This window comes from Chiloscyllium plagiosum, chromosome 7 (assembly GCF_004010195.1).
Source record: "Chiloscyllium plagiosum isolate BGI_BamShark_2017 chromosome 7, ASM401019v2, whole genome shotgun sequence".
In the NCBI taxonomy this organism is placed as follows: Eukaryota; Metazoa; Chordata; class Chondrichthyes; order Orectolobiformes; family Hemiscylliidae; genus Chiloscyllium; species Chiloscyllium plagiosum.
The window spans coordinates 531,617-559,040 of NC_057716.1; the positions used below are offsets into that span (position 1 = coordinate 531,617).

General features: G+C 40.1%; 1 protein-coding gene across 1 annotated transcript in view; it reads left to right on the forward strand.

Moving 5' to 3' along the window:
- Positions 1-1,493: 1,493 nt before the first annotated feature.
- Positions 1,494-27,424, forward strand: part of wdr75 (WD repeat domain 75) — a 36,124-nt gene continuing 10,193 nt past the window's right edge. Inside the window, exons 1-13 of the mRNA XM_043692827.1 lie at positions 1,494-1,627; positions 3,800-3,929; positions 6,389-6,454; positions 6,538-6,637; positions 9,150-9,274; positions 10,312-10,382; positions 10,485-10,601; positions 11,554-11,642; positions 12,509-12,667; positions 13,131-13,190; positions 13,275-13,390; positions 18,215-18,390; positions 19,963-20,126. Of these exons, the coding sequence (XP_043548762.1) occupies positions 1,533-1,627; positions 3,800-3,929; positions 6,389-6,454; positions 6,538-6,637; positions 9,150-9,274; positions 10,312-10,382; positions 10,485-10,601; positions 11,554-11,642; positions 12,509-12,667; positions 13,131-13,190; positions 13,275-13,390; positions 18,215-18,390; positions 19,963-20,126 (1,468 nt within the window). The 5' untranslated portion in view covers positions 1,494-1,532. The remainder of the gene's footprint in view (positions 1,628-3,799; positions 3,930-6,388; positions 6,455-6,537; positions 6,638-9,149; positions 9,275-10,311; positions 10,383-10,484; positions 10,602-11,553; positions 11,643-12,508; positions 12,668-13,130; positions 13,191-13,274; positions 13,391-18,214; positions 18,391-19,962; positions 20,127-27,424) is intronic.

Genomic DNA, 27,424 nt, shown 5'->3' on the forward strand with positions numbered 1-27,424 from the left:
ACTCTCTTCGCTGTCCACTACACCTCCAATTTTGGTGTCATTTGCAAACTTACTAACTATACCTCTTATGCTCGCATCCAAATCATTTATGTAAATGACAAAAAGTAGAGGACCCAGCACCGATCCTTGTGGCACTCCACTGGTCACAGGCCTTCAAAGTTTACAGATGATAGAAAATGAGAAAATTGTAAACTAAGAACTTTGCAGAAAATGAAAAAGATTTTGTCAGATTGGTGGAGATAAGTGGCAAGCGAAATTCAACACCGAGAAGTGTGAACTGATGCACTTCAGTGCAAAGAACTTGGGCAGACAGTAAGAATGAAAGAGTATTAGTTCTAAATATGCAAACACCATTAAATTGAGGTTGTACAGAACATTGATGAGGCCACTTTTGGAGTACTGTGTACAGTTCTGGTCACCCTACTATAGGAAAGATTTTATCAAATTGGAGAGGGTTCAGAAAAGATTTACCAGGATATTGCCAGGGTTAGAGGGTTTGAGTTATAGGAACAGGCTGGTTGATTTTAGAATTTTTTTTCATTGGTGGGGTGATCTTATAAAAGTTTATGAAACTATGAGGGGCATAGATAAGGTGAATAGCAAAGGTCTTTTCCCTGGGATGGATAATTTCAAAACTAAAGGTCAAAGTTTTAAGGTGAGAGGAGAAACATTTAAAAGGGATATGAGGAGCGACTTTTTCCACAGAGAGGAAAATGTGGATACAGTTACAACATTTAAAAAATAGGTACACGAATAGGAAAGGTTTAGAGAGCCATGTACTGGCAAATTGAACTAATTTAGTTTGGGAAACTTGGTCGGCATAGTTGAGTTAGAATGGTCTGTTTCCGTGCTGCATGATTCAATGAGCGGTAGAGGGAGTTGTTAATAAAACACAGTATTCTTAGCTTCATGAATCCTGTACCAGCATAAGTAACAGGCACAAGGCCCACCCCTCTGACGAAGATAAAAATCACACAACACTGGTTATAGTCCAACAGGTTTACTTGAAAGCACTGGCTTTTGGATCACTTCTCCTTCATTAGGTGGTTATGGAGTATAAGATCATAGACACAGAATTTATAGCAAAAGTCTACAGTGATATATTGAGCAAACCTGAAATTAAGTCTTTCATCTTTAAAGTTATCGCGAAAAGGTGACTTAAAACAAGTTTTGGGATTTATGAACCAAAACCTACATTCTCAAAGATGAAAGACTTAACAATTTCAGGTTTGCTCAATATATCACTGTATGACTGTAATCTTTTACTTTGAATATTGTGTCTTATGATCTTATACTCCACTAGCTATCTGTTGAAGAAGCAGCTCTCCGAGAGCTGGTGTTTGCAACTGAACCTGATGTTCTGTGAGTTTTAACTTTGTCCACCCCAGTGTACCACCAGCTCCTCCACATCGCCCCTCTGACGTCACTCGCACCAAGCCCCGCCCCTCCAGTGGGCGGTCTGAGCCCGCCACGTCGTCACGCCTAAGCCCCGCCCTCTGCCCCCAGACCACGTGGTGGTAAGCTCAGGGAAGATGGTGGAACAGACCGCTCGGGATGACGTGCGCGTGATCCGCACTGGCGGCAGCAAAATCAACTACCGGCGGCCGCTCTTCTCGACCGACAGCAGGTGAGTGCCGCCTGATGCTGCGACTGCCGGGGAGCCACGTGGCTGTCTGTCTGCTCTGGGGTGTCGCTGGCTCGGGTACATTCTAATACCCGGTGAGGCAGCAGTGAGTAACTGTGGAGGGAGTGAGGGCCTAGGGCCTAGTCCCGCCTCCCGCTGTCTCTCTCTCTCTTAGTCCTGGAACTGGGACAGCCTCCCACCGTCTGTGAACCAGGCTGGGAGGCTTTGCTGCATACGCCGCCAGTGAGTGCACCAATGAAGCCTGGTGTTCGTTGGTTGTAACGTTCTCGTCGGGATGCTGAAGGTGTACTCCTGACGGTTTATCCTCAATATCCTCTTGTTTATTATTGTGCCTTTATGTGTTGTACTTGCATCTTCAATCACACGGGTTAACCTGTAATTAATAGAATGGGGACTCCGTTCCTCTTTAAAGTCACGAAAAGGAGAGGCGATTCACTCGTTTGGTAACTCGTCTTTGGGATGTGCCAGGAGGGAGGGTGGGTTGTTGGGTAGCGTGGATCTGACTAGGTAGTCAGGTCCATGTCCCCCAACAACCCACCCTCCTGTCCTGGTACCTTCCCCTGCCACCGCAGGAATTGCAAGACCTGCACAGGCCCACACCTCCTCCCTCACTTCCATCCAAGGCCCCAAAGGAGCCGTCCACATCCATCAAAGTTTCACCTGTACATCCACCAATGTAGTCTATTGTATCTGTTGCTCCCGATGTGGTCTCCTGTACATTGGGGAGACTGGACGCCTCTTCTCGGAGCGCTTCAGGGAACATCTCTGGGACACCTGCACCAATCAACCACACTGCCCCGTGGCCCAACATCTCAACTCCCCCTCCCACTCGGCCGAGGATATGCAGGTCCTGGGCCGCCTCGACCACTGGTCCCTCACCACCCAATGCCTGGAAGAAGAACACCTCATCTTCCACCTTGGAACACATCAACCCCAGGGCATCAATGTGGACTTCACCAGTTTCCTCATTTCCCCTCTCCCTCCCATCTTCTCTTTCTCTCCCCCCCCCCCGAGGTAGGAGTCTTCAGATTACCCATGCTGCTGTGTGACAGGTAGGAAGATAATGCTCATCTTGAGGTAGTACTTAAAGAATCTTAGGGGTATGTGTCTAGTTTTGGGAAAAGTGGCCCATGTATAACTAGGAAGGATTGCACTTCAGTGAATTTAGATCAAGGATTTGGTGATGTTACTGTGGAATGATTGGTAGCAGGATTGGAACCTGACAACAGTTTATTCAAGAGAAAGTGAGGGCTGCAGATGCTGGAGATCAGAGCTGAAAATGTGTTGCTGGAAAAGCGCAGCAGGTCAGGCAGCATCCAAGGAACAGTGCGCTTTTCCAGCAACACATTTTCAACAGTTTATTCAAGGAAAATAGCAGGAAATATTATGCAGAAAATTGATGTGAGAATGAAAGGCAGAGGAAACAAAGTCTAGAAAATAGACAATAAATGAGTTATTCTTTCATTGTTAATGGTACACATAATGCAATGACTCTAGTGATTAACATGGTATGCTGACGATGACACTCAAGATCTGACTGTTAATGAAATGTGGCTTAAACTAGATGTGAATGGTAACAATATTCCTCTTACAGGAATTTGCTATGGGGTAGATAGGAAGAATAAACAAAGTTACATTATTGGTTAAGAAAATAATATTCTGGATCAATGGTGCTGGAAGAGCACAGCAATTCAGGCAGTATCGAGGAGCTTCAGCAAAATCGACGTTTCGGGCAAAAGCCCTTCATCAGGAATAAAGGCAGAGAGCCCGAAGCGTGGAGAGATAGGCTAGAGGAGGGTGGGGGTGGGGAGAGAGTAGCATAGAGTACAATGGGTGCCCGGTGGTTGAACTGAAGGTAAAAAAATGGGGTAATTACATTGCTTGAGAATATGTTAGAGACCCTCAGAGGTGAAGGAAGATAGAAAATATGTAAACACATTAAGAATATCTCAAAGGGCAATAACTGGGAGGATTTCAACTACTCTAATATCATGTGGGATGAATTCATTACAAAAAGTGTAGAAGTGCAAAATTCTTACAATGCTTTCCAGAGAACCTTTTTTAGCTAGTAGAAAAGCAGAATGGAACTTATTTTCTTAATCTTTTCTGTTTGTTTTGAAAGTAGTTCTCAGAAACTTAACATTCATTCTGCAGATATTTGTTGTGTGCATCAGGCGATTTTGTGAAAGTATATAGTACAGCCACAGAGGAATGTGTACGTGTTCTGCAAGGCCATAAGAATCTTGTCACAGGCATTCAGCTTAATCCCAGAAATCATTTGCAGGTAAGTCAGTTTTGTTTTAGAGTTAATCTTTGGCCACAACAGAGTTTTACTACAGTGTAACATTTATAGCACAATCCATGCAGTGCGATACAGGAGTGAGCTTTGTGTAGAAGATACTGGAGACTGATTTGATATGTTGGCGGCTGTGTTGTGACTATTAGCACATGGAACACATCCCAACTGACTTAATACACTTGTAAGCGTTCTTCTGAATGGAAGTGACACAATTAGTTTTCAAGTCAGTCATATAACATGGAAACAGAGCCTTCAGTCCAACCAGTCCATGCTGACTATAATCCCAAACTAAACTAGTCCCATGTGCCTGCCCCACGCCCATATCCCTCCAAACCTTTCCTATGTCTTTTAAACATTGTAATTATGCCCACATCCTCCAATTCTCCTGGATGTTCATTCCACACGTGAAACACCCTCTATAAGAAAAAAAAAGCCCCTCTATCTTTTTTTAAAATCTTTCTCTCCTTGAAAATGTGCCCCCAATCTTGAAATCCCCCATCTCAGGAAAAGGGCACCTACCATTAAAACTTTCTATATCCCTCATGCTTTTAAACACTTCTAAAAGGTCATCTCTAAACCTCCGATGCTCCAGTAAAAAAACTCCCAGCCATTCTTCGTAATTCAAACTTACTATACCTGGCAACATCCTGATAAACCTCTTCGGAGCCCTCTCCAGCTTAATACCCTTACAACTGGACGCAGTACTCCAGGAGAGGCCTCAACAGTGTCTTGTACAATCTCAATGACTTCCCAACTCCTATACTCGGAGGATTGAGCGATGAAGGCAATTGTGCTGAACACGTTTTTAACCACCCCATCTACTGAACTTCAAAAACGTATGTGCCCAAACGCCTAGGTCCCCCAGTTCTACAGCACTACCCAAGGCCCTACTATTAACTGTACAAGTCCTACCCTATTTGTTGTACCAAAATGCGACACCTTGCATTTGTCCAGATTGAACTCCCATGTGGCATTTTACAGCCATTGACCCATTTGACCACAGCCACATTATAATCGTAAACTATCTTTGCTGTCTACTGTGTCATCGGTCTTGATGTCGTCCACAATCATATTAACCATGCCTTCTATATTCTCATCCAAATCATGTATATAAATGACAAGGAAGGACCCAGAACCAATCCCTGTGGAATACCTCTGGTGATACAGAACTTTTATTTTCCTCTCTGGTCAAACAATATGATTAGAACAAAAATAGTCTGGCTGCAAAATCTAACAGCATTTAAAATTCTGTGCATGTATCTAAAGTCTGTTTATAGTGAGAAAGAAGGTGAAACAAATATGTGTCCTCTCTCGCCTGTAGATTGGGGTAGTGAATAAGACTATTAAATAAAGGAGCAGAATTAGCTCATTGAGTCTGCTCCACCATTTGACCATGGCTGATCTGTTTCTCAACCCATCCTTCTGATGAAGAGTCGCCAAACTTGAAACATTAACTCTGACTCCTTTCCTTAGATGCTGCCAGACCTCCTGCGTTTCACCAGCACTTTGTTTTTGTTCCATTCATGACTTATTAGCTTTAACTGATGGAAAGCAGTGGTATTGCTTTTTTTTCTATCAGGCAGAAAAGGGGATCCTGTCTTCAATATAATGAGTAAAAGTTTTCATAAAATATTGGACCATCACAGCTATTGATGGTTTGTTTTTCTTCGTTACGTGGAGAAAGATTCCTTATCTGGCGTTGCTGAGAACCTAAATAATAACTGTTATTTGATTATATTATGGACCAGGGCAAACCCCATTAAAATATATTAAGATAACTTAGACCCTAACTTTTTCCTATTTTAAAGGTAAGTGTAAGGCACTGCATTTCAGATGCAATTCAATTGGTCAAACTACTTTAAGCAAAACACACTTTATTTTTACACGACAGTTTAAAAAAGACAAAAAGAATTGGCTTAACTGTAACTCTAGCAAAATGTGTAACAAAATAATATATTCACTGTTCCAATATAATAACATCCCATAAATACACCCTTGGCACAAGCAAATTCAGTAAAATAGATTGTCTCGCATGCAATTCTAGCAACAGGAAGAGAAGCCCAGCTTTTAGCTTTAACAGAGACGAGATTAAGAGCTTCCACATCTATTTTCAAGACCGCAGCAACTGCAGAAAGCTGAAACTAAAAATCCCAGTTCTTTGGCAGCTTGACTCCATCAATTCAGGCTGTTTCCATTGTTCCAGCTGAAAAAATCCAAGGGTTCGCAAGATATCTACTTATGGGGTTTGAGCAGACTGTCAGACCTCTGTCTCATCTTAAAACCAGGACAAATAACATCTTTTGAAGCCATAGTATCATCATAGTTAAAATTTGCATCATAGTTTAATAACATACGAAGCCTATGCTGTTTAACTTATGTGAAGAATAACTTCAATGAAATGTCTTTTTCAAATGGTTAATGGTGATTTCGTTATTTGTTTATAGTTGTATTCTACGTCATTGGATGGCACAATTAGAATTTGGGACTTCACAGATGGAATCTTAATAAAAGTAAGTGGTGGTGTACTTTAAACTGCAGCGTAAAGAATTTTAATGTTTTTTAAAATATGCATTAACCATAATTTTCCTTATAGACCTTTGTTGTGGACTTTAAACTGCTTGCCCTGTACACGTCTGCTGCTGATGAAAAGTCCATCTTTGCTATTGTTCCAAAAGATAATAATGAAATCTCAGGTAACTAAAAAAAAGTTTACAAATCAGTTTTGAAATCTGATTTAATAAGCCTTCTGCTTTGCCAACATTGCATTGTTTGTGCATTTAAATAGAAAATAAGTACGAGTATAACACTCAGAAAAGCTGCTAATATCAACTGTATTTTAATATCCAGTGTTCTGTTCTCTAAGCATATTGACCTTTAAGCATTGGTCAAATATCCTTTTGTTTTGTAACATAACCTTTGTAGGAGTTTAACATGTACAGACAATCTAGCTTAGTTTTAAGCTCTTTGATCTGAATGTAAGTATTATTCAAGCTGAGACGTACCTGGCCTACCTCACATTATCCTGGATAGGCAATATATAGGCAACAACTCTCCCAGATAAAGCTGTTTTACTCTGGAAATATGCAATGACAAGACAAATGATGATCCTGTATAATAGTTCTGTCATTCCCAAAATAACATTCTGCCTACCACACAATTAAACAGCGCTATGTATGAATTTCAGTCTCAGTATGATGCCAGGTAAGTAGTCGGTACTTAGTGAGTTTTGAGAAGATTTGTAGCTCAGGTTGAGGTTCTGGATGTAGGTTTGCTCGCTGAGCTGGAAGATTCATTTCCAGACATTGTCACCCTACTAGATAACATCCTCAGTGGGCCTCCGGGCGAAGCAGTGCTGATGATTTGTGCTTTCTATTTAGAAATTTGGGTTTCTTTGGGATGCCGATGTCCCTTTCTGTGCCGATGTCCCTTTCTGTGCCGATGTCCCTTTCTGTGCCGATGTCCCTTTCTGTTCTTTTTCTCAGGGGGTGGTAAATGGAGCCCAGGTAGATGTGTTTGTTGATAGAGTTGGAATGCCACGCTTCTAGAAATTCTTGTGCATGTCTCTGTTTGGCTTGTCCTAGGTTGGAAGTGTTGTCCCAGTCGAAGTGGTGTCCTTCCTTATCTGTATGTAAGGATACTAGTGAGAGAGGGTCACGTCGTTTTGTGACTAGTTGATGTTCATGTATCCTGGTGACTGGTTTTCTGCCTGTTGGTCCAATGTAGTGTTTATTACAGTTCTTGCACGGTATTAGGACAAGCCAAACAGACACGCATGAGAATTCCTAGAAGCATGACATTCTAACTGGAACCCTATCAACAAACTCATTGCGTTAGACCCCATCTACCACCCCCTGAGAAAAAGAACAGAAAATGACATCACCAACCCAAAGAAACCCAAACATTAGATTAGATTAGATTTCTTACAGTGTGGAAACAGGCCCTTCGGCCCAACAAGTCCACACCGACCCGCCGAAGCACAACCCACCCATACCCCTACATTTACCCCTTTAACCTAACACTACGGGCAATTTAGCATGGCCAATTCACCTGACCCACACATCTTTGGACTGTGGGAGGAAACAGGAGCACCCGGAGGAAACCCACGCAGACACGGGGAGAATGTGCAAACTCCACACAGTCAGTCGCCTGAGTCGGGAATTGAACCCGGGTCTCTGGCGCTGTGAGGCAGCAGTGCTAACCACTGTGCCACCGTGCCGCCCACAAATAGAAAGCAGAATAAATAGAAAGCAGAAATCATCAGTAGTGCTTCGCCCCGGAGGCCCACTGAAGATGTTACCTAGTAGGGTGACGAAACATCTGGAAATGAACCTTCCAGTTCAACAAGCAAACCTGCATCCAGATGTAGTCTGTATGTTCCAATGCTTAACTTATGGAATTAAACTTTTTTTTTGGCTATTCGTAATAAGTTGAATACAGATCATACTCAACCAGCCCACTTTGCATAACCTAAAGCAAGATTGTTCGTTGCGATTCCAGAGCTGAGCGGCACTTTTTGAGCAATCCTGTAAGTGCTAACAGCTACACCAGAACTAATTTAAGATAATCCGTCCAGTTCATGTTGCAGCCGACATGTGAATGTGCACTGATTCTCAAGCCCCTTTTGCTCTGGGATGAGATGATAGTTAATGATTTAAAGAAAGTCTGCGAAGTTTACCTGTCTGATAAAATCAGGTTAACTGAAAACACTAACCAAGTTCCTTTATTTAACTAGACTAATGTTCACTACACACGAGTAAGTTTTAGCCACAGGTAAACAAAACTATGAAATATCAACATTTAACTAAAAATCAAATAAAAATAAAATGATATTCTGGATTGAGGGAAAACAACCAGGGAGAACTCCAATCAGGACACCTTTTCTCTCGCAATAAAAATGATTTCAATTGTTTGAACTTTTACATTTTTAGTATGAGTACAAAATGAGAAGCTTTGGTAATCTGTTTGTTTTCAGTAGTATTCAGGTCCTGTACTACCAATTATTAATTTAGCAATTATTTCCAATTGGTCTTTTTTCTCTAACCAAGTGTAATATTGGATTTTCATTCTGTTTGCACTTTAAGTTTTGGTAGTCATTGGAATGTTTTTAAATTACATCATGGAAGTAAATTTGAGGGTCGTTCTTAAATGTTGTACTTGTTCATATGTAAATTGTGGCCATGCTTTGCGATCTCTGCTGTGCTCCAGGGAATTTTCAGTTGGTGTCCATCAATCTGCCCAAGTCAACTGATCAAGAGGTTGCAGTTAAAGACGTAACTGTCGTTTTGGATGATGTACATCAGTCACCGAAATCAATAGCTTTTGGCAGAGAGGTAGGACTCCTCGATTATCCAGCTGTAAATTAAAAATCATTGTAAACAGAACGCAATTTACTTTTTAAAAATCATTTTAACTTATCTCAATTATGTTGATTAATGAAACAAGATTATGGATTACGATAAACCTTTCCTGACAGGAAAAAGTGCAAATATAACCTAATGTACATTTGTGTCCTTGTTTAATGACGCATGATATTTATAGCTAGAGAAATAAAGTTTTATCCAATGAGAGATTAACCTGTCGCCAAAGTACTAGATGATAGTGTCTACGGAGTGAGAAGGATGTTCTTTCTGTAACTATTACATTGTAGAAAATAGCTGTTGCTGATAATTTATGTATCCAAATAATTTTTATTCAGAGATAAAAGTTACATGATGAGGAAGTTAACCTTATTTGAATGAATGAATTAAGTTTAAAATGGAAATATTCATAGAGATGTACAGCACAGAATCAGGCCCTTTGATCCAACTCGTTCATGCCAAACAGATATTCTACATTAATCTAGTCCCACTAAACCTTTCCTATTCATTTACCCATACAGATGCCTTTTAAATGTTGTAGGAGAAAGTGAGGTCTGCAGATGCTGGAGATCAGAGCTGGAAATGTGTTGCTGGAAAAGCGCAGCAGGTCAATGAAAAAGTTGCCCCTTATGTCCCTTTTAAATCTTTCCCCTCTAACTTTAAACCTATGCCCTCGAGTTTTGGCCTTCATTACACGAGGGAAAAGGCTTTGACTACCTTTATCCATGCCCTTCATGATTTTGTAAATCTAAGGTCACTCCCTCATCCTCCAATGCTCCATTCAATCTATTCATTCTCTCCTTATAGCTCAAACCCACCAATTCTGACAACATCCTTGTAGATCTTTTCTGAATCCTTGCAGGTTTCACAACATCTTTCCTATAGCAGCCATGTATCTCTCAACTTCATGTATTTTATACTTCTTTGATCAGTTTAAATGACATCAGAATGCAAAATGCTTTTTTTATTTTCTCCAAAACAATGCTGAGCATATTGTTTTCTATTAACAGGGTCAGTTTGTTGCTTCAGTCAAATCTCTTGAACTTTGTGTGCTTTTCTTTAAAAGGAGAAAGTACTACAGGTTGGAAACTTTGATTTTTCTTCTGCGTACTCTGTTTGAAGAAACAATCTATTTACAACCTAGGCAACAGAAGAATAATCTTATGCTGATTTACATTTTAAGGTTTCCCTTGAGTAGCAAAGATCGGAAAGGAGCTAATAATGTGTTTACGTGTGTAGCCTGTCATCCAAAGGAAGACTGTGTAGCAACAGGCCATAAAGATGGTAAAATTCGGCTCTGGTATGGTATTTAGTTATCTTACTTTTGGTGTTATAGTAGTTCACGTGCCACCCCTCCCCCCTCCTCCCCTTCTTCTCTCCTCCCCACTGCAGGGGATAGGTTCCAAGACCGACCGCGGAGGCCCGAAACCACGGATGGGTGTGAACCCATTCATTTAAATGGGAAACGTGCCTTCCCAGCAGCCCTGGTCCCTGGTTCTGAAACATTCCCTATAATGTTTTCGGGCAGTAGTAAATTGAAACTGCAGAAACTGGACCCACGGATGTGGAGTTCGCCCTGTATTTTTGGAATTCATTCTCACTCTTCCTCCTTATTACAGTTTACAAACTGATACAAGGTTTTCATTCTCTCATTATTTTGTAACTGCTAAAATGCAGGCTTTAATAATCCCATTCTGATGGAATTCCCATGTATGCAATTCTGTTTGACACGTTCAACAGTAAAATCTGCAAAGATCTACATAACAATGGGATGCTCCATTACTTTCAATGCGAGAAAGGAGTGCTTAGGGACTAAGACCATTACTAAAATGTCATGACTCAATGTTTTTGGAATTGTTTCAGGAATCAGTATATTAAACAGCATTTGACATTGAAGCATAAACATGTAGAAAAAAAATACAAAATGTTTTTTAATCTGCAGCCTTGACTGAAAGGTGTTAGCAATTAGCAATCTCCATGAGCATGTTTTGGTCTATTTAATATGCTGTTCCATAAAAGCAGCTGGTCATTCAGAATGTTCCAAAGTATAAAAATTGAATTAAAGTGGGAACTCATACAATTATGAAGTTTTCCAAGTGTTTCATGTATAAGAATACTTTTTGTACATTTTTAATATTGAATTATCCCCATCACTCAATGTAATTGAGCATTTTTATTTTTTTTTAAAGGAAAATAGACTCTTTTCAAAAGTGAAAAGTTCCTAGGTTTGATTTGAATTTTCAATTTTCTAGGAGGAACTTCAGTAACAAACAGGAGTATACGTATTCAACCCAACACTGGCATCACAGTGTAGTCAATGATCTGATCTTCTCAGCAGAAGGTAGGGAAATATGTTCAAGTTTCTAACTTGACCAGCCTTTAAGTGGGAGACATTTTTTCTTTTTACATTATCATGGTACACAAGTTTCTGAAGATTTTTAATTTGTATGGAAATTAAAATTTTAATACTATACATATTAAAATTTTGATCTTTTGTTTTTCTGAAGAGAACGAATTAGGAATTTGTCATTGTCATTTCGTGACAAGAAGGTCATTGCTGATTGTCAGCAGACCAGTCCAGTCAATTCTGACCACCTGCTCTCTCCCTATTGCACTGCAAGTTTATTTTCCATCAAATGACTACTGAATATCTTTTTAAAATCTTTGTCTCTGCTTCACCGACATAGCATTTTTTTTAAAAAATTCCTCATTTTTCCTCTGTCCAACATCTTAAATCTATCAGCTAATAGGAATAGGCTTTTTTTTTGTTTACCACCTCTAAACTTACCAAAGTATTGTACAGCTCTGTCACATTTTTCATTAAACTCCAGCCTCCAAGATGAGCACAGTTTCGCCAAACTAAACTTGTGGTTAAATTTTCCTCCTACCTGAAATCATTCTGGGAAATGTCCTCTGCATCCTTTTTAAGTTATTTCGTGGAGTGTGGGCATCTTCTGCAAGGCTAGAATTTGTTGCCTGTTCCTAATTAGCCTTGAACTGAGTTGCTGGTTAGCAATTAAAAGGACAGTTAAGATTCAACCAAACATTTGAGAATTTTAACTCACATTGACAGTGATTGTGTTTTTTGCATTGTAGAGCATCTTTTTAGGCTGAGAATTTTTTAATTGAGATTTTATGGTGACAACTATTTGTGAAAGACTAGAAAAATATTCTTGGCTGATTCATTTTACTGTGGCTTTTTAACAGGCACTAGTTTGCTCTCTGGAGGAGTGGAGTCTGTACTGGTTCAATGGCAATATAAATCTGAAACAAAGAAAAACTTTCTGCCTCGACTTGGGGGAGCGATTGAACATATTGCAACCTCGCCTGATGGTTTCTTGCATTGTACATCTCACAGTGATAATAGTAAGAGTTAGAAACTTATTAGAGTCACTATGTTTTAGCAAAGTTTTTACTTTATAGTTCTGTTGCTTATTTGGTTAATTCTATTTAAAACTTTCAACGGTTAAACTTTGCTAGCTTTTGATATGGCAGGATCAGCATTTGATACAGATTTGTGTTTAATTCCGAAAAGTTTGTTAATCTAAATGATTGCATTTTAGTGATTAGCTTGATCTGCCATTCCTCCTCCATTGTTTTATTTCCCAAATATCTTGTACCCAAGGTTATTAAGCATCCAATATGGCCTTGCAAGTGGCTATTTGTGCTGTAGCTCATCAGTTTATTAATCATACTTTATGCATTTAGACTCGTGTATTTCAAACTTGTTCATTTTTTATCTTCTATGATCTTGTCTAATTTTGTAATGTTTCTAATTTGACTGTCTGTCCCAACTTTTCGATATCACGTCTTGGGATTTTTCTTTCAGAAATGATCACCATCCAAAGCAACTTGACTGTTTCTACCATAATTCAAGGTTTAGTTAAAGGTATGTATCTGGCTGAGACTTGTTTGAACGAGCTATTCATTGGCACTCAATTGTTTTCCATTTTTTATTTTGTTTCTTTTACAGGTCAGGAGGTTTTAACTGGTTTAATGCTTGATCCAAGAAGCAAAGCTCTGGTTCTAAATGGGAAACCAGGGCATTTGCAATTTTATTCACTCCAGAGTGACAAGCAGTTGTACAATGTAAGTGTATGCAGTTATTTTCAATCTTGCCTGTTTCATATTTTTATGAAAAAAAAATCATGCTTTAAGTTTTTTTGTTGCTGCACTTGTCCCATATATAAATAATGTAATAGAATCCCATGACTTGGCTTCCTGGCTTGCCATTGTAAGCTTAGGTTCTGACAAAAAGATTGTAGTGTTTACGCATCAACTCATTGCATTTCAAAGTATTTCTTGAACTGATGCATTCTTCATCTAAGTCATCACATGAAATAATTGTAACATTTATGATTCAGTATGTGTTTGGAAATTCTGGATAATGTCTATTTTGTTGGTGTAGGGATCAATGGTTTAAAGCAGTTCATGTTAGATAAAAACATAATTGTAGTATTTTTCTTAACTGTTTGAGGTTTTGACCACTGATTAAATGTAATGCCTAGCTTTTACAGCAATAATAAATTAGGGTATTCACAGTAATTTTAGATTTACCTGAATGGGTGACCTTTGGTTAGTTTTGGTTAACAGTTTTTGTGTAGATTTTGAATCAGTTTCTTGCGTTGAGTTGTCCAGTTTCTATTCTTAGTATTTATTTATTGTGGTCATTTGATTTTTTCTTTCTTTAATTCAACCTTTTATAATTCCCAGTTATGAATTTAGGACTGCCATAGGTACCGCATTATGGTTTAGCTGCCCCATCAGTTTTCCAAGAGTTTCTTCTTTTGTAATTAACGTACACCACCCAATCTTTACTTGCAGGACATACATTGTGGGGACTGGGTTTGTGCTGGTTGTAACAATCAAGCCATTTTTAATCTGGATGAATTCTGTATGCTTTTTGACTGCTTAATCTTTTGTGAAGTAAATTGCATGTAAATAAAATCAGGCTGAGTTTAATTTGAAACAATGACCTAGAATTTGCTGACAAAGCAAAACATCATGTCATTGCTAGCATGTGGCAAATACTGCATGAGTTGCACTCATCACCAGTGGTTGGATCATTTGTGCCAATTCATCATTAGTCTTATGACCGCATCAGCTTGCCATTTAACCATACAATTATCAAGAAATTCTTATTTGTAAATTATTTGCCTGTTAAGCTCATCACACAATGTTAGAATTGGTATTTAACTGCACACAGACTTTCTTAATGATTTAGATGATTAATCGTACGCTATAATTCAGTATATTCTAAACCAAAAAGGTATAAGTGAAACTGGAGTCGCATTCTTGATTGTCTTAAATATTCTAAAGAGGTTTTAAACATTTTCTCTTCCTGTTCTCTTGCTTTTTCTCTTTAACTCAATGGTTTCTTCTTTATTTCTCTTGACAGTCAAATTAGGTTAACAATCAATTAGGAGATAGTGAGGCCTGCAGATGCTGACGAATCAGATTCAATAAAGTGTGGCACTGGAAAAGGCACAGGAGGTCGTGCAGCATCTGAGAAGCAAGAGAGTCCACATTTTGGGCATCAGGATCCTGATGAAGGGTTATGCCCAAAACATCAACTTTCTTGCCCGTCAGATACTGCCTGACCTGCTGTGCCTTTTCCAGTTCCTCACTTTATCGACTCTTTCAGTCAACTTCCTTCCCTACCGTTCCAAGTTTTTTTTGTTATCCTTAAAGCCCATTTCTTGAGAGAGGCTGTTGCTCACTAATGTCCCATGTCTTGTCAAACTGTAGTTAGCTCAACCTCCTAGAAATTTATAGGTGCAAACAATGTTTGTGCTGAATGCTGAAGGAAAATGTCTGCACCAATAATGCTTTACAGCAGATTTTGGTGTGTTACACTGTTGTGTTGTACCACAGTAATGTGAACATATAATGCAACACTGGCTACTAAATTTACTTTGATGCAGAATTTTAGTTAGATTGATTGAACAATCTGGAAAAAAATGCATAAGCGATGCAACCCCAATATGCAAGACTTTCTTTCTTAAACTAGGTGAGCATTTTAAATATTTTTCAGCACTTCAAAAGTGGATGTTACAGTGTTCTCTTCTAAAAGTTCTTGTGGCCCAATTGATTGTTTAAAAATCCTGATCAGGGAAAGTCAATGTGCAGCATTCATTGGCTGTTTCTAAATATTAAAATAGTAGACATGATTCATTTAATAATACTTGAGTTAGGCCCCTGTTGGAATATTGTCGGAAAGATGTTGTGAGACTTGAAAGGGTTCAGAAAAGCTTTTAGGAGAAAGTGAGGACTGCAGATGCTGGAGATCAGAGCTGAAAATGTTTTGCTGGAAAAGCGCAGCAGGTCAAGGAGCAGGAGAATCGACGTTTCGGGCATGAGCCCGATTCCTGAAGAAGGGCTCATGCCCGAAACGTTGATTCTTCTACTCCTTGGATGCTGCCTGACCTGCGCTTTTCCAGCAATACATTTTCAGTTCAGAAAAGCTTTACAAGGATGTTGCCAGGTTTGGAGTATTTGAGCTATAGGGAGAGGTTGGATAGGCATGGGCTGTTTTCCCTGGAGGCTTGGAGGCTGAGGGGTGACCTTATAGAGGTTTACAAAATTGAGGGGCATGGATAGGATAAATAGACAAAGTCTTTTCCCTGGGGTGGGGGAGTCCAGAACTAGAGAGCATAAGTCTAGGGTGAGGGGAAAAAGATATGAGACCTAAGGGGCAACGTTTTCACAGAGGGTGGTACGTGTATGGAATAAGCTGCCAGAGGATGTTGTGGAGGCAATTACAATTGCAACATTTTAAAAGGCATCTGGATGGAGATATGAATAGGAAGGGTTTGCAGGCATCTGGATGGAGATATGAATAGGAAGGGTTTGCAAGGATATGGGCCAGGTGCTGGCAGATGGGACTAGATTGGGTTGGGATATCTAGTCGGCATGGACGAGTTGGTCCAAAGGGTCTGTTTCCATGCTGTACACCTCTATGATTGAATGACTGTAGCAAAGTTAGTTCTTTTTTACCTGATGCCTATCTGGTCACTGGAGATGTCAATCTGATGTTCATAGCTGAAAGTTGTCCTTGAAATTAATTTTTTACAAAGGTTAAAAAGGGTGAGGTATTTAAACTTAAAAAATGTAAATGCTTGCTGAAAAGTATTTCCACAAGACTATTATCTGAGGCAAACATATTTGTTTGCTTTTTAATTCACATCATCGGGCTGACTTGAGAAAATAGCTTCATTAAAGCAAGTATTAATTTGAAAGCACATTTTTAAAAAGTGTACCTAGATTCAGTCCTTGGAAGAATAGTGAAAAATTCTGTAATATAATTTTATTCTGCTTTTTCATTTTGCTTGTTTTATTGATTTTTTCCTCCTTTTTTTTTCAAAAGCAAAATACTGTAAATACTGGCGATTTGAAATAAAAACCAAATGTTGGAGAAACATAGCCAGTCTTGCAGAATTTGTCAAAAGTGAAACATTTTGTTTCTGTTTTTGTCTTTGTTTTATTTCACTTTTTCTTGCTTGTTTCGCAGTTATCATCTGTCCCTATCCTTGTTTTATCTTACCAGTGGTCTTAGAATCTTTCTTGGGCTTTTGCAGTCACAATTAATGCTGCAATAGCTTTGGCTTTGTCAATTCTTTTGCGCCCATGTTACCTTTCTCAACAATAAAGCTAAACTGAAATTATATACATCAGTGATATATTACATGATACAAATGATAGAGTGCAGATCCCTATGGAATGAAATGTAGTGTTGTTGGGACTAAACACCACCGATGACATAAGCTAATTGTTCATGTAATGAGTGTTCTTCAACATAATGACTATATTTATTGGTAAATAAGCAATAAGTAATTCACAGTCCATGAGCATTTAGCAAAAATATTGTATGTTAGTGACAGAGAATGCTGGTAGTGTGAAATGACAAAGAACCTAACTATTCATCCAAAAAGCCTTTTTTCTCCCAGTAATAATCCTGAAAGTGTATCGATGCAGAAAGCAAGATTTTAGATACAGATAATTTATAAGTTCCTAAATCTGTTCCTTTCTCGTGTTTTCATGGGATGTGGACATCACTGGCAGATTTCCTTCCTAAAGGACAACAGTGAACCATATGAGCTTTATGTAAATCAATAGTAGTTACATGATCACCATAAGGCTAGCTTTTAATTCCAGATATTAGTCAAACTTCTATAGCTGACAGAGTGGAAATTGAACGCATATCCCTAGAACATTAGTTTGGGGTTCTACGTTTAGTCTAGTGTTATTACCATTACCCTATCACTTCCCTTGGACTAGTAATCCAAAACCTCAGGCTAATGTTCTGGGGACATAGGTTGGAATGCCACCATGGCCAATGTTGACATTTTCTTCTGGCATGACATTTTATAAACCATGTTGTAGGTCATTTCTTTACCCTATATTATTAATCAGTCTTATTTTTGATATACAAATGGTACTCAAAGTTGTGTGCAGCTATTGTATTAATATTACATGAATGTTGTGTGTATCCCCAATCATTGAGTCATTTTTTCCAAGAAATTTTTCATTGAAGTAACTTCAAACATGTCTTTCACACTTTGGCAATCAAACGCACAGCAATGGTTTTGATGCAACATTTTATGCTTTTGGTATTTTGAACAATTTCTTGGCACAGAATGCTTTAATCTTCTTAGAACTATATGGAACAATAGTGGAATGTACAGAAACAAAAACAGATGCTGCCAGACCTACTGAGCATTTCCAGCAACATCTGTGAAGAGATATTAGAAGTTAACGTTTTGGGTCTGGTGACCCTTCCTCAGAAGAATTGTCCAGCCCCCTCCAATTAGTTTTCAGAATTCTTTAGTTTCTAAATATTTAAAAAGCAGACATGATTAATTTAGTAATATTTAGGTACAGCTAAATTTGCTTCATTCTGTTTCCATTTCACAGCTAGACATAGTACAAAAGGAATATATCCACCAATCAGGACTAAACCAGACTCAGGTGGTCAAGGCAGCCTTTGACTGTCAGGGTACATGGTTGGTAACTGTGGAAGAAAGGAAGGAAGAAACAACTGACCTTGAGCAGCAAATGAAACTTTGGGCTTATAATGAGGAACAACAGAGGTGAGCTTTCCAAACCCAAATACCATGCACAGAAATGAAATACATTAACTTATTTTTTAATCATCTTTAAATAGAGCCACTGAAGTTGGATTTAGAGCAATGAACCTCTTGTACTTTTTAGTTAAAATATTTGAATTATGTCAAGTGTTTTACTGACTTTTGAAATTTTTACTGTAGCTGTTGATTGTAGCAATATTTCTTATAAAGCTATATTACTAAAAGTATATAAATCACTTGTTACTTTCTCTTGTTAGGTGGAAAGTAGTCCTTGAAACCCCTGTGTCAGAGGGTGTGAATGTTTTGCTGTTTTTGTTAGAAGCCGTGCTTTTTTTCTTTAACAGCAACATTATTTGCTGCTTGAAGTATAACTCTTCATCCTGTATAGTTAAACTGGCTGTTATAAATGATTAGGAATTTATTTGTAACCTCAAAAGAGATATGATGACAGTGTTGTGTAATTAGTCTGCATCCATTCATTGCACAGCTGGCAGCTTGTTAAATTCATGCCCACTTTTACCTGTGAAGTTCATTGTTAGCACATCAGCTGAAAGCATGATGTAAATACTTAAAAGCAGTTTTATGCCTTAAGGGGAGGGGCATTGTACCTGTAAATGTAAGAAGCCATTTTTACACTGAAGTCTAGAAAATGGCTGAATGTGCCAGAGAGAGAACCTCCAGAAAGGGGTGTGATTGCACCAGCAACTTAATTTATAATTGCCCCCTTTAAATTGCATTGATTAATTCTGGTTAATGTACAAAGTTGGTTGGAGTGTGGGCTTGCACATCAGACCACATTTCTAATTCTCATTTGATCATGAGTAACTAAAGAATAGTAGTGAATGGCCAGATTTGACCCCTGTATTTTGAAGAATCTTGGCTTATATGCACTTATACAATTTATAATCTAAAGGAGAGATTTTATTTATTTCTGCTACTGAACTTTAGCTTTTCTCTAGTAAGAAAAAACTTTCTTAAGCAATTGCTAGATGGAACAGTTTGAAGGCGCTCCTTCATTGATTCCAGAGTTTTCACAGGAATCATGCTTGCTATAACTAGCTTTAATATTCAAGTAAAATAGAATACCAACAGGGTTAGAAGTAGCATTACAAATTCTGATCTCTGCATTCTAAATTACCGTTCATCCACTGCTGGCTGTCTCCTGTTTTCTAGATCCTATGTTCTAGAATTCTCTCTATAACTTTTTTCTTCCTGTACTACGATGGGACTACGATGTTGTGGCCATCACGGAAACGTGGATAGATGTGGGACAGGAATGGCTGTTGGAGGTTCCTGGTTTTCTTCTTCGACATTTTTAAAATTTAACTCCTTGATTAAACTTTCAATCATCTGACTAACTATGTCCTGATGTAAATCAGTGTCCTTGCTTTTTTTTTTACTAATTCTATTGTGAAAGGCCTTGGGCTGCTTCATTAAGGAGCTGTACAAATAAGTTGTGGTATTAAGATCCACTAAATATCTCTGATAGGGAAGTACTGCAATAAATTGAAATGTATCAAATGTCATTTGCTGTGTAATTTTAATTAATAAAATTTATTTCTTTCCTCATGACAGTTTTGCCCTTAATACTATGATAAATGCACCACATGAGAGCCACATCTCAGCACTTTGCTTTCAAAATTTGACTGGCTCTAGAAGTGAGCCAGCTACGTTGGTAACGGCTGGACTCGATTGCCAGTTCAAAGTCTGGATTCTTGGAGATGATTCAGATATATACAGTAAGTACTTAGCCATTTGCAAGCAGCCATTTGAGATAGCTCCTCTTCACTTCTAAAAATTTCTTTTGAGCTTTGAGTAATGTACCAGATCAATAATTGAGGGTAATGGAACATCAATCCTAAATTATTAAGAGACCTATTTGTTTCTATTTTCTCCCATTTATGGTGCCTTTGACTATCAAACTGATTCGGGCAACTTGAAAATCGATATTTCCTGCTCAACAAAATGTAATAGCCCGTGAGGTTATTTCGCACATGGTGTCTGTGTTAATTTATCAGCAAGCGCACTGAGCTGGTCCCACAATCAGCTAGTCCCACACTTCTACCTATGTCGGTCTGCAAGTTTTCTTTCTTCAGTTAGTTAACTAACTTGTTCAGCGACAATTTAATAATCTTCCAACACACACTCGGGCAATGCATTCAACATCTTCGTCTCCTTATGTTGAAAAATTTCCTTGGGTCATATTTTGGCTGCTTTGGCATACAGAGTAACTTAGTAGGTCCTTGAACTGCTACCAATGAAAACAGTTTATTCTGATGTTCTAAATCTTCCCCTCCTCTCCAAGAAACCTATGACTGGGCCGTCATTCTTCTATTTTCATAAATCTTCTCTGTTCCCTCTCCAGTGCCTACACATCCTCCTTCAGTTGTGTCCTGAAAAAGGACATATTGCTCTAGTTAAAGTTGAATCAGTGTTTTATAAAAGGTCAATATATCTTCCTTGTTTTTGTAACTTATAGTTTTGTTTAGATTACTTTAGATTACATTACATTACATTACATTACAGTGTGGAAACAGGCCCTTCGGCCCAACAAGTCCACACCGCCCCGCCGAAGCGCAACCCACCCATACCCCTACATTTACCCCTTACCTAACACTACGGGCAATTTAGCATGGCCAATTCACCTGACCTGCACATCTTTGGACTGTGGGAGGAAACCGGAGCACCCGGAGGAAACCCACGCAGACACGGGGAGAACGTGCAAACTCCACACAGTCAGTCGCCTGAGTCGGGAATTGAACCCGGGTCTCCGGCGCTGTGAGGCAGCAGTGCTAGCCACCGTGCCGCCCATTATAGGTTTATAAACCTAGCATTTCAAATGCCTTACCCACCACTTTCTAAATCTGCCATGCAACCTTCATTGTTTGTATACATGTGCCCTTGGTTCCTGCGCCACTTTAGAATTGTATCCTTAATATTGTCTCTCCCAATTCTTCTTACCAGAATGTAACACTACACTTCTCTACAATAAATTCTGTCTATGTCCATTGAAGTCTATCACAGACTTCCTCACTGTACACAATAGTTCCAGGTTTTAGATCATCTGCAAATGTTTAAACTATGTCCTTAGCATTAAAGCCTAGAAGTAGAGAAGAAAACTACAGTTCTATCACTGACTGGTATACCTGACCCTATATATTACTCCAGTCCAAAAAGCATTTGTTCATCACTACTGTTACTTCCATTCAGCCAACTTTGAATCCATGCTGCTATTGTCTCTTTTATTCAATGAGCTCTAACTTTGCAGCTAAGCCTATCACCTGGTAGTTTATTCAACTTTTTTGGTAGTCCATGTACACAACATCAACTATATTGCCCTCGTAAACCTCATCTAGTCATGTTAGTTGTACATTATTTGATTTTAACAAATCCATCTGATTTTCTTTACTTCACATTTGTGCAAGTGATTGATTCGAGCTTTCCCAACAACAATTTTAAACTGCTTATAATCCTTGACTTATCCCTGTCCTGTTTTTGAAGGATGTAACATTTGAAACTCTTTATTAATTTGCACCATCCCATCTGGAAAACTCTCTATTTTGATGTTGGGAATGTTTGCTTCCTTGCTGAAGATAAATGAATACTTTGCACCTAGTACACAGCTTTGGCCACTGCTTCTGTACAGAAATCCCTTTTTTTGGACCCTAATTGAACATAGAGAAGTACAGCACAGAACAGGCCCTTCAGCCCATGATATTGTGCTGAGGATTATTCCTAATCTAAAATAAAATAACCTAACCTACGCACTCCTCCATTCACTGCTGTGCATGTCCAGCAGTCACTTAAATGTCACTGCTTCCACCACCACCACTGGCAACGCATTCCATGCATTCTGAACTCTCTGCATAAAGAACCTACCTCTGACATCTCCTCTATACCTTCCTCCTAATATCTTAAAACTATGTGCCAGTCAATTCTGCTTTGGGGAAAAGACTGGCTATTGACTCTATCTATGCCTCTCATTACCTTGTATACCTCGATCAGGTCACCTCTGTTCCTTGTTCTCTCCTGAGAAAAACATCCGAGCTTAGTCAACCTCTCTTCGTAAGTTAAGCCCTCCAGTCCAGGCAGCATCCTGGTAAACCTTCTTTACACCCTCTCCAAAGCCTCCGTATCTTTCCTATAGTAGGGCAAACAGGACTAGACACAATTTTCCAAATATGGTCTCACCAGGGACTTGTAGAGCTACAGCAAAACCTCACGGCTGTTAAACTCAATCCCCCTGTTAATGAAAGCCAAAACACCATATGCTTTCTTAACCCTGTCCACTTGAGTGGCAACTTTGAAGGATCTATGCACTTGAACACCAAGATCCCTCTGTTCCTCCACACTGCCAAGAATCCTGTCTTTAATCCTATATTCAGCAATCAAGTCTCTGAATGCTGTACATCTTTGACTCTATGACCTTCCAAACTACATCACTTTGCATTTATCCAGGTTGAACTCCATCTGCCATTTCTCAGCCCAGCTCCGCATCCTGTCTATGTCGCGCTGCAGCCTGCAATAGCCCTTTATACTATCATCAGCGCCTCCAACCTTTGTGTCATTGGCAAATTTACTGACCCACCCCTCAACCTTCTCATCCAAGTCATTTGTAAAAACGACAAAGTGCTGAGGCCCAAGAGCAGAGCCCTGTGGGACACCACTCAACACTCACCTCCAGACAGAATACTTTCCATCTATAACCACACTCTGCCTTTTCTCAGCCAACCAATTCTGAATCCAGACAGCCAAATCTCCCTGTATCCCATACCTCCAGACTTTGAATGAGCCTACCATGGAGGACCTTATCAAATGTCTTGCTGAAGTCCAGATACACCACATCCACTGCTCGACCTTAGTCGACCTGTCTGATCACCTCTTCAAAGAATTCAGTAAGATTTGAGAGGCATGATCTACACCTCACAAAGCCATGCTGACTGCCCTTAATCATGCTATGCTTTTCCAAATAGTCATAAATCCTATCCCTCAGAATTCTTTCCAAAACCTTGTTGACCACAGACATAAAACTGACTGGTCTGTTATTGCTAGGGATTTCCCTACTCCCCTTGAAAAGAGGAACAACATTCACCTCCCTCCAATCCTCCAGTAAACTCCCGTGGAGAGTGAGGAAGCAAAGATCTTTGCCAGCGTCTTAGCAACCTCCTTTCTCGCTTCCCAGAGCATCCTAGGATAAATCTGGTCTGGTCCTGGGGACTTATCAATCTTAATGTTTGCCAAAATTTCCAGCACATCAACTTCTTCAATCTTGATCTGTTCAAGCCTGTGTCCTAGCTCCTCAAAGTTCTCATTCGCAACAAGGTCCTTTCCTTGGTGAATACTAAAGCAAAAGCTCATTTAGGGCTTCCCCTATCTGCTCCGACTCCATGCACAAGTTCCCTACGTTATCCCTGACAGGCCCTAGCTTCTCCCTGATCATTCTCTTATTCCTCATGTATGAGTAAAATGCCTTTGGGTTCTCCCTAATCCTTCTTGCCAAACCTTTCTTGTGCCCCCTCATGGCTCTCCTCAGTCCATTTCTGAGCTCCTTTCTAGTAAGCCTGCAATCCCATAAAGCTGTGCTAGATCCTTGCTACTTCCACCTTGCATAAGCTGCCTTCTTCCTCTTGACGAGAAGCCCCTCTGTTCTCATCATCCAAGATTCCTTAAACTTACCCCTTCTTGCCTGTCTCAGGAACAAATTTGTGCATCACTCGCAACAACTGCTCCTAAACAGTCTCCACATGTGCCCTTTCTGTGGAACAATTCCTCCCAATCTGTACTTCCCAACTCCTGTCTGATAGCATCATAATTTCCTTTCCCTAAGTAAATATCTTCCCTTAGTAATTGCTCCTTTCCCTTTCCAAAGCTATGGTAAATGTGAGGCAGTTGTGGTCACTGTCACCAAAGTGTTCTCCCATCATGAGATCTGACACCTGTCCTGCCTCATTGCCGAGCACCAAATCCAAAGTGGCCTCTCCCCTCATTGGCTTGTCTACATCCTGAGTAAGGAAACCCTCCTTAACACACCTGACAAAAACGGCTCCATCCAAACCATCTGCACTAAGGAGGTTCCAGTCAATATTGGGAAAGTTGAAGTCACCCATAACAACAGCCCTGCTACATCTGCATTTTTCCAAAATCTACCAGCCTGAGTTCTTCAATCTCCCTACTTTTATTAGAGGGTCTGTAGAAAACCCCCAATGAGGTGGCTGCTCCCTTGCTATTCCTGACTTCCACCCATACTGACTCAGTAGGCAAACCTTCCTCAACAACCTTTCTGTTTCTGTAGTTGTGATGCACTCTCTGATTAGCAATGCTACAGCCCCATCTCTTTCTCTACCCTCCCTATTCTTTTTAAACGTTCTAAACCCTGGAACATCAAGCAACCATTCCTGCCCCTGTGAAACTCTGTGTCTCCGTTATGGTCACAACATCATAGAGCATGGATCAGTACTTGGGACTAAGTTCATCACTCTTATTTCTGACATTCCTTGCATTACAGCAGACGGACTTTAGCTGGTCCCTTTGTTTCATCACGTGAAAAACCTTCCTGATAGATTCACTACATCCTGTCACTGCCCCATCTACAACTACCCCTCTCAGATATGTAGCGCTGGTTCCCATTTCCTTGCCAAACCCTCCTGAACCATACAAACAAATCTCCCACCCAGATCATTTGTACCCCTCCAGTTCAGGAGCAACCCATCCTTCATGTACAGGTCCCACCTTCCCCAGAAGGCATCCTAATGGTCTAGGTATCTGAAGCCCTCCCTCCTGCACCAGTCTCACAGCCACATGTTAAGCTGTGCTCACTGATTGTTCCTCACCTCACTATCAAGTGGCAGCAAACCTGAGATCACTATTCATCCTGCTCTTCAGCTTCAACCTAGCTGTCTGTAGTCACTTTTCAGATCCTCAATCCCTTTCCTGGCTATATCATTGCCAATATGTACCATGATTTCTGGCTGCTCACCATCCTCCTTCAGAATCCTGTAAACACGATCGATGACATCCCTGATCCTGACACCAGGGAGGCAGCATACCTTCCAGAAGTCCAGTTCCTGACCACAAAATCTCCTGTCAATCTGTCTAACTATTGAATACCCAACCACTAGTGCTTTTCTATTCTCTTTCTTTCCCACCCCCCCCCCCCCCCCCCCCCCCCTCTGAGCCACAGTGCCAAGCTCAGTGCCAGAGACCTGACAACTATGGCTTTCCCCTACCAGCTCTACCAGCAGTATCCAAAACGATATACTTATTGCTGAGGGGGACGGTCACAGGGGATCTCTGCTCTATCTGTTGGTTCCCTTTCCTCCCCCTGACTGTAACCCAGCTGTCCTTATCCTGTGTCTGAGGAGTGACCACTTCCCTGTACATCCCCTCAATTTCTCCCTCAGCTTCCCAGATGATCCACAGTTCATCTAGTTCCAGTTTCCTAATTCTGTTTTCGAGGAGTTAGGGTTGGGTACACTTCCCACAGATGTGTTTGACAGAGACCTGTGTCATGTCTCTCACCTGCCACATTCTGTAGCAGGAACATGCAACTGCCCTATCAGCCATACCCTGCTAATCTGAAAGTCAACACCAAACTAAACAAAGTTTAAAAATCACACAACACCAGGTTATTGTCCAACAGGTTTAATTGGAAGCACTAGTTTTCGGAGCACCACTCCTTCATCACGTGTTTGTGGAGGACACAAGTTGCATTCTCAGGTTAGCTGTAACAATTGGTGTTAGACAACATATTGAAGGTGTTAGCCCCCTTTATGCTCTGTCTATGCCATGATGTTTAGATTGATTCTAATCTAAAAAGTGAGCTAACAGAGTTTTACATGAATTCATGCAGTTTTTGAGCAAAGTACAATGTAACTCTGCAAGTACAAATTCACAGCACAAAATATATATGTGCATGTGGGTCTTTGTGTCTGTTTGTGTCTCTGTCTGGGTTGGGGGTTGTGCGTGTGAGAGAGTGTATATGTGTGTATAGTGAGTGTAGAGTGTCTTAAGTCTGTGAGGGGGTGCATGTGGGAGAGTGTGTGTGTGTCTGGGGTGGGGGGGTTGTGAGTGTCTGTGAGAGAGTGTATATGTGTGTGCATCAGTGTAGAGTGGTCCAAGTCTCAGGATGCCTGTGGGAATGTGTGTGTGTGTGTGTGTATCGTGCAATGGTAGTCACCTGTAGTGTGACATGAACCCAAGGTCCCGGTTGAGGCCTTCCCTATGGGAATGGAACTTAGCTATCGGCCTCTGCTCGGCCACTTTTCGCTGCTGCCTGTCCCGAAGTCCGACTTGGAGGATGATCACCCGAAGATTCGAGGTCGAATGTCCTGGACTGCTGAAGTGTTTCCCAACCGTAACAAACACTCCTGTCTGTTGATTGTTGTGTGGTGCCCATTTATCCGTTGCCATAGCCTTTGCTTGGTTTCACCAATGTACCAGGCCTCAGGGCATCGTTGCCTGCAACATATAAGATAGACAACGTTGGCTGAATTCACTGTATGAATTCATGTAAAACTCTGTTATCTCACTTTTTTTAGATTAGAATCAATCTAAACATGTCACAGACAGAGAACACAGAGGGCTAACACCTTCAACATATTGTGTAGCTAACACCAACTTCTTAAAAAGGTTTTGTGATTTACACATGAAAGAAGTGAAACTATCATGGTATTCAAACAGATGAAAGACTCAACAAACAATCAAGGTATTTTGTCGGGTACGGTGTCGGGTCTCTGGTTTAGATCTTACCCATTTAAAAACTTTCTGGCAGCTCTTATTTCTCTCCACCCTCTCTCCTCGCTGCTCTGCCTAAAATGGAGGCCCAACTTTCGAGCTAAATCTTTTTAAGTGGGAAAAACTGACTTTCCCAGCAGCCCTCTCCATAATAGAGTCCATATGCCTTTTACTCCTACCATTTTTATGCCTGAACAAAATGATTGGATTCCTTTTTTATGCTAACTGCCAGTCTCTTACACTGTCGTAGCCTCATTTGACATTTCTTAGCTCACTCTACACTTGCTTTCTGAGCTTTATGTTC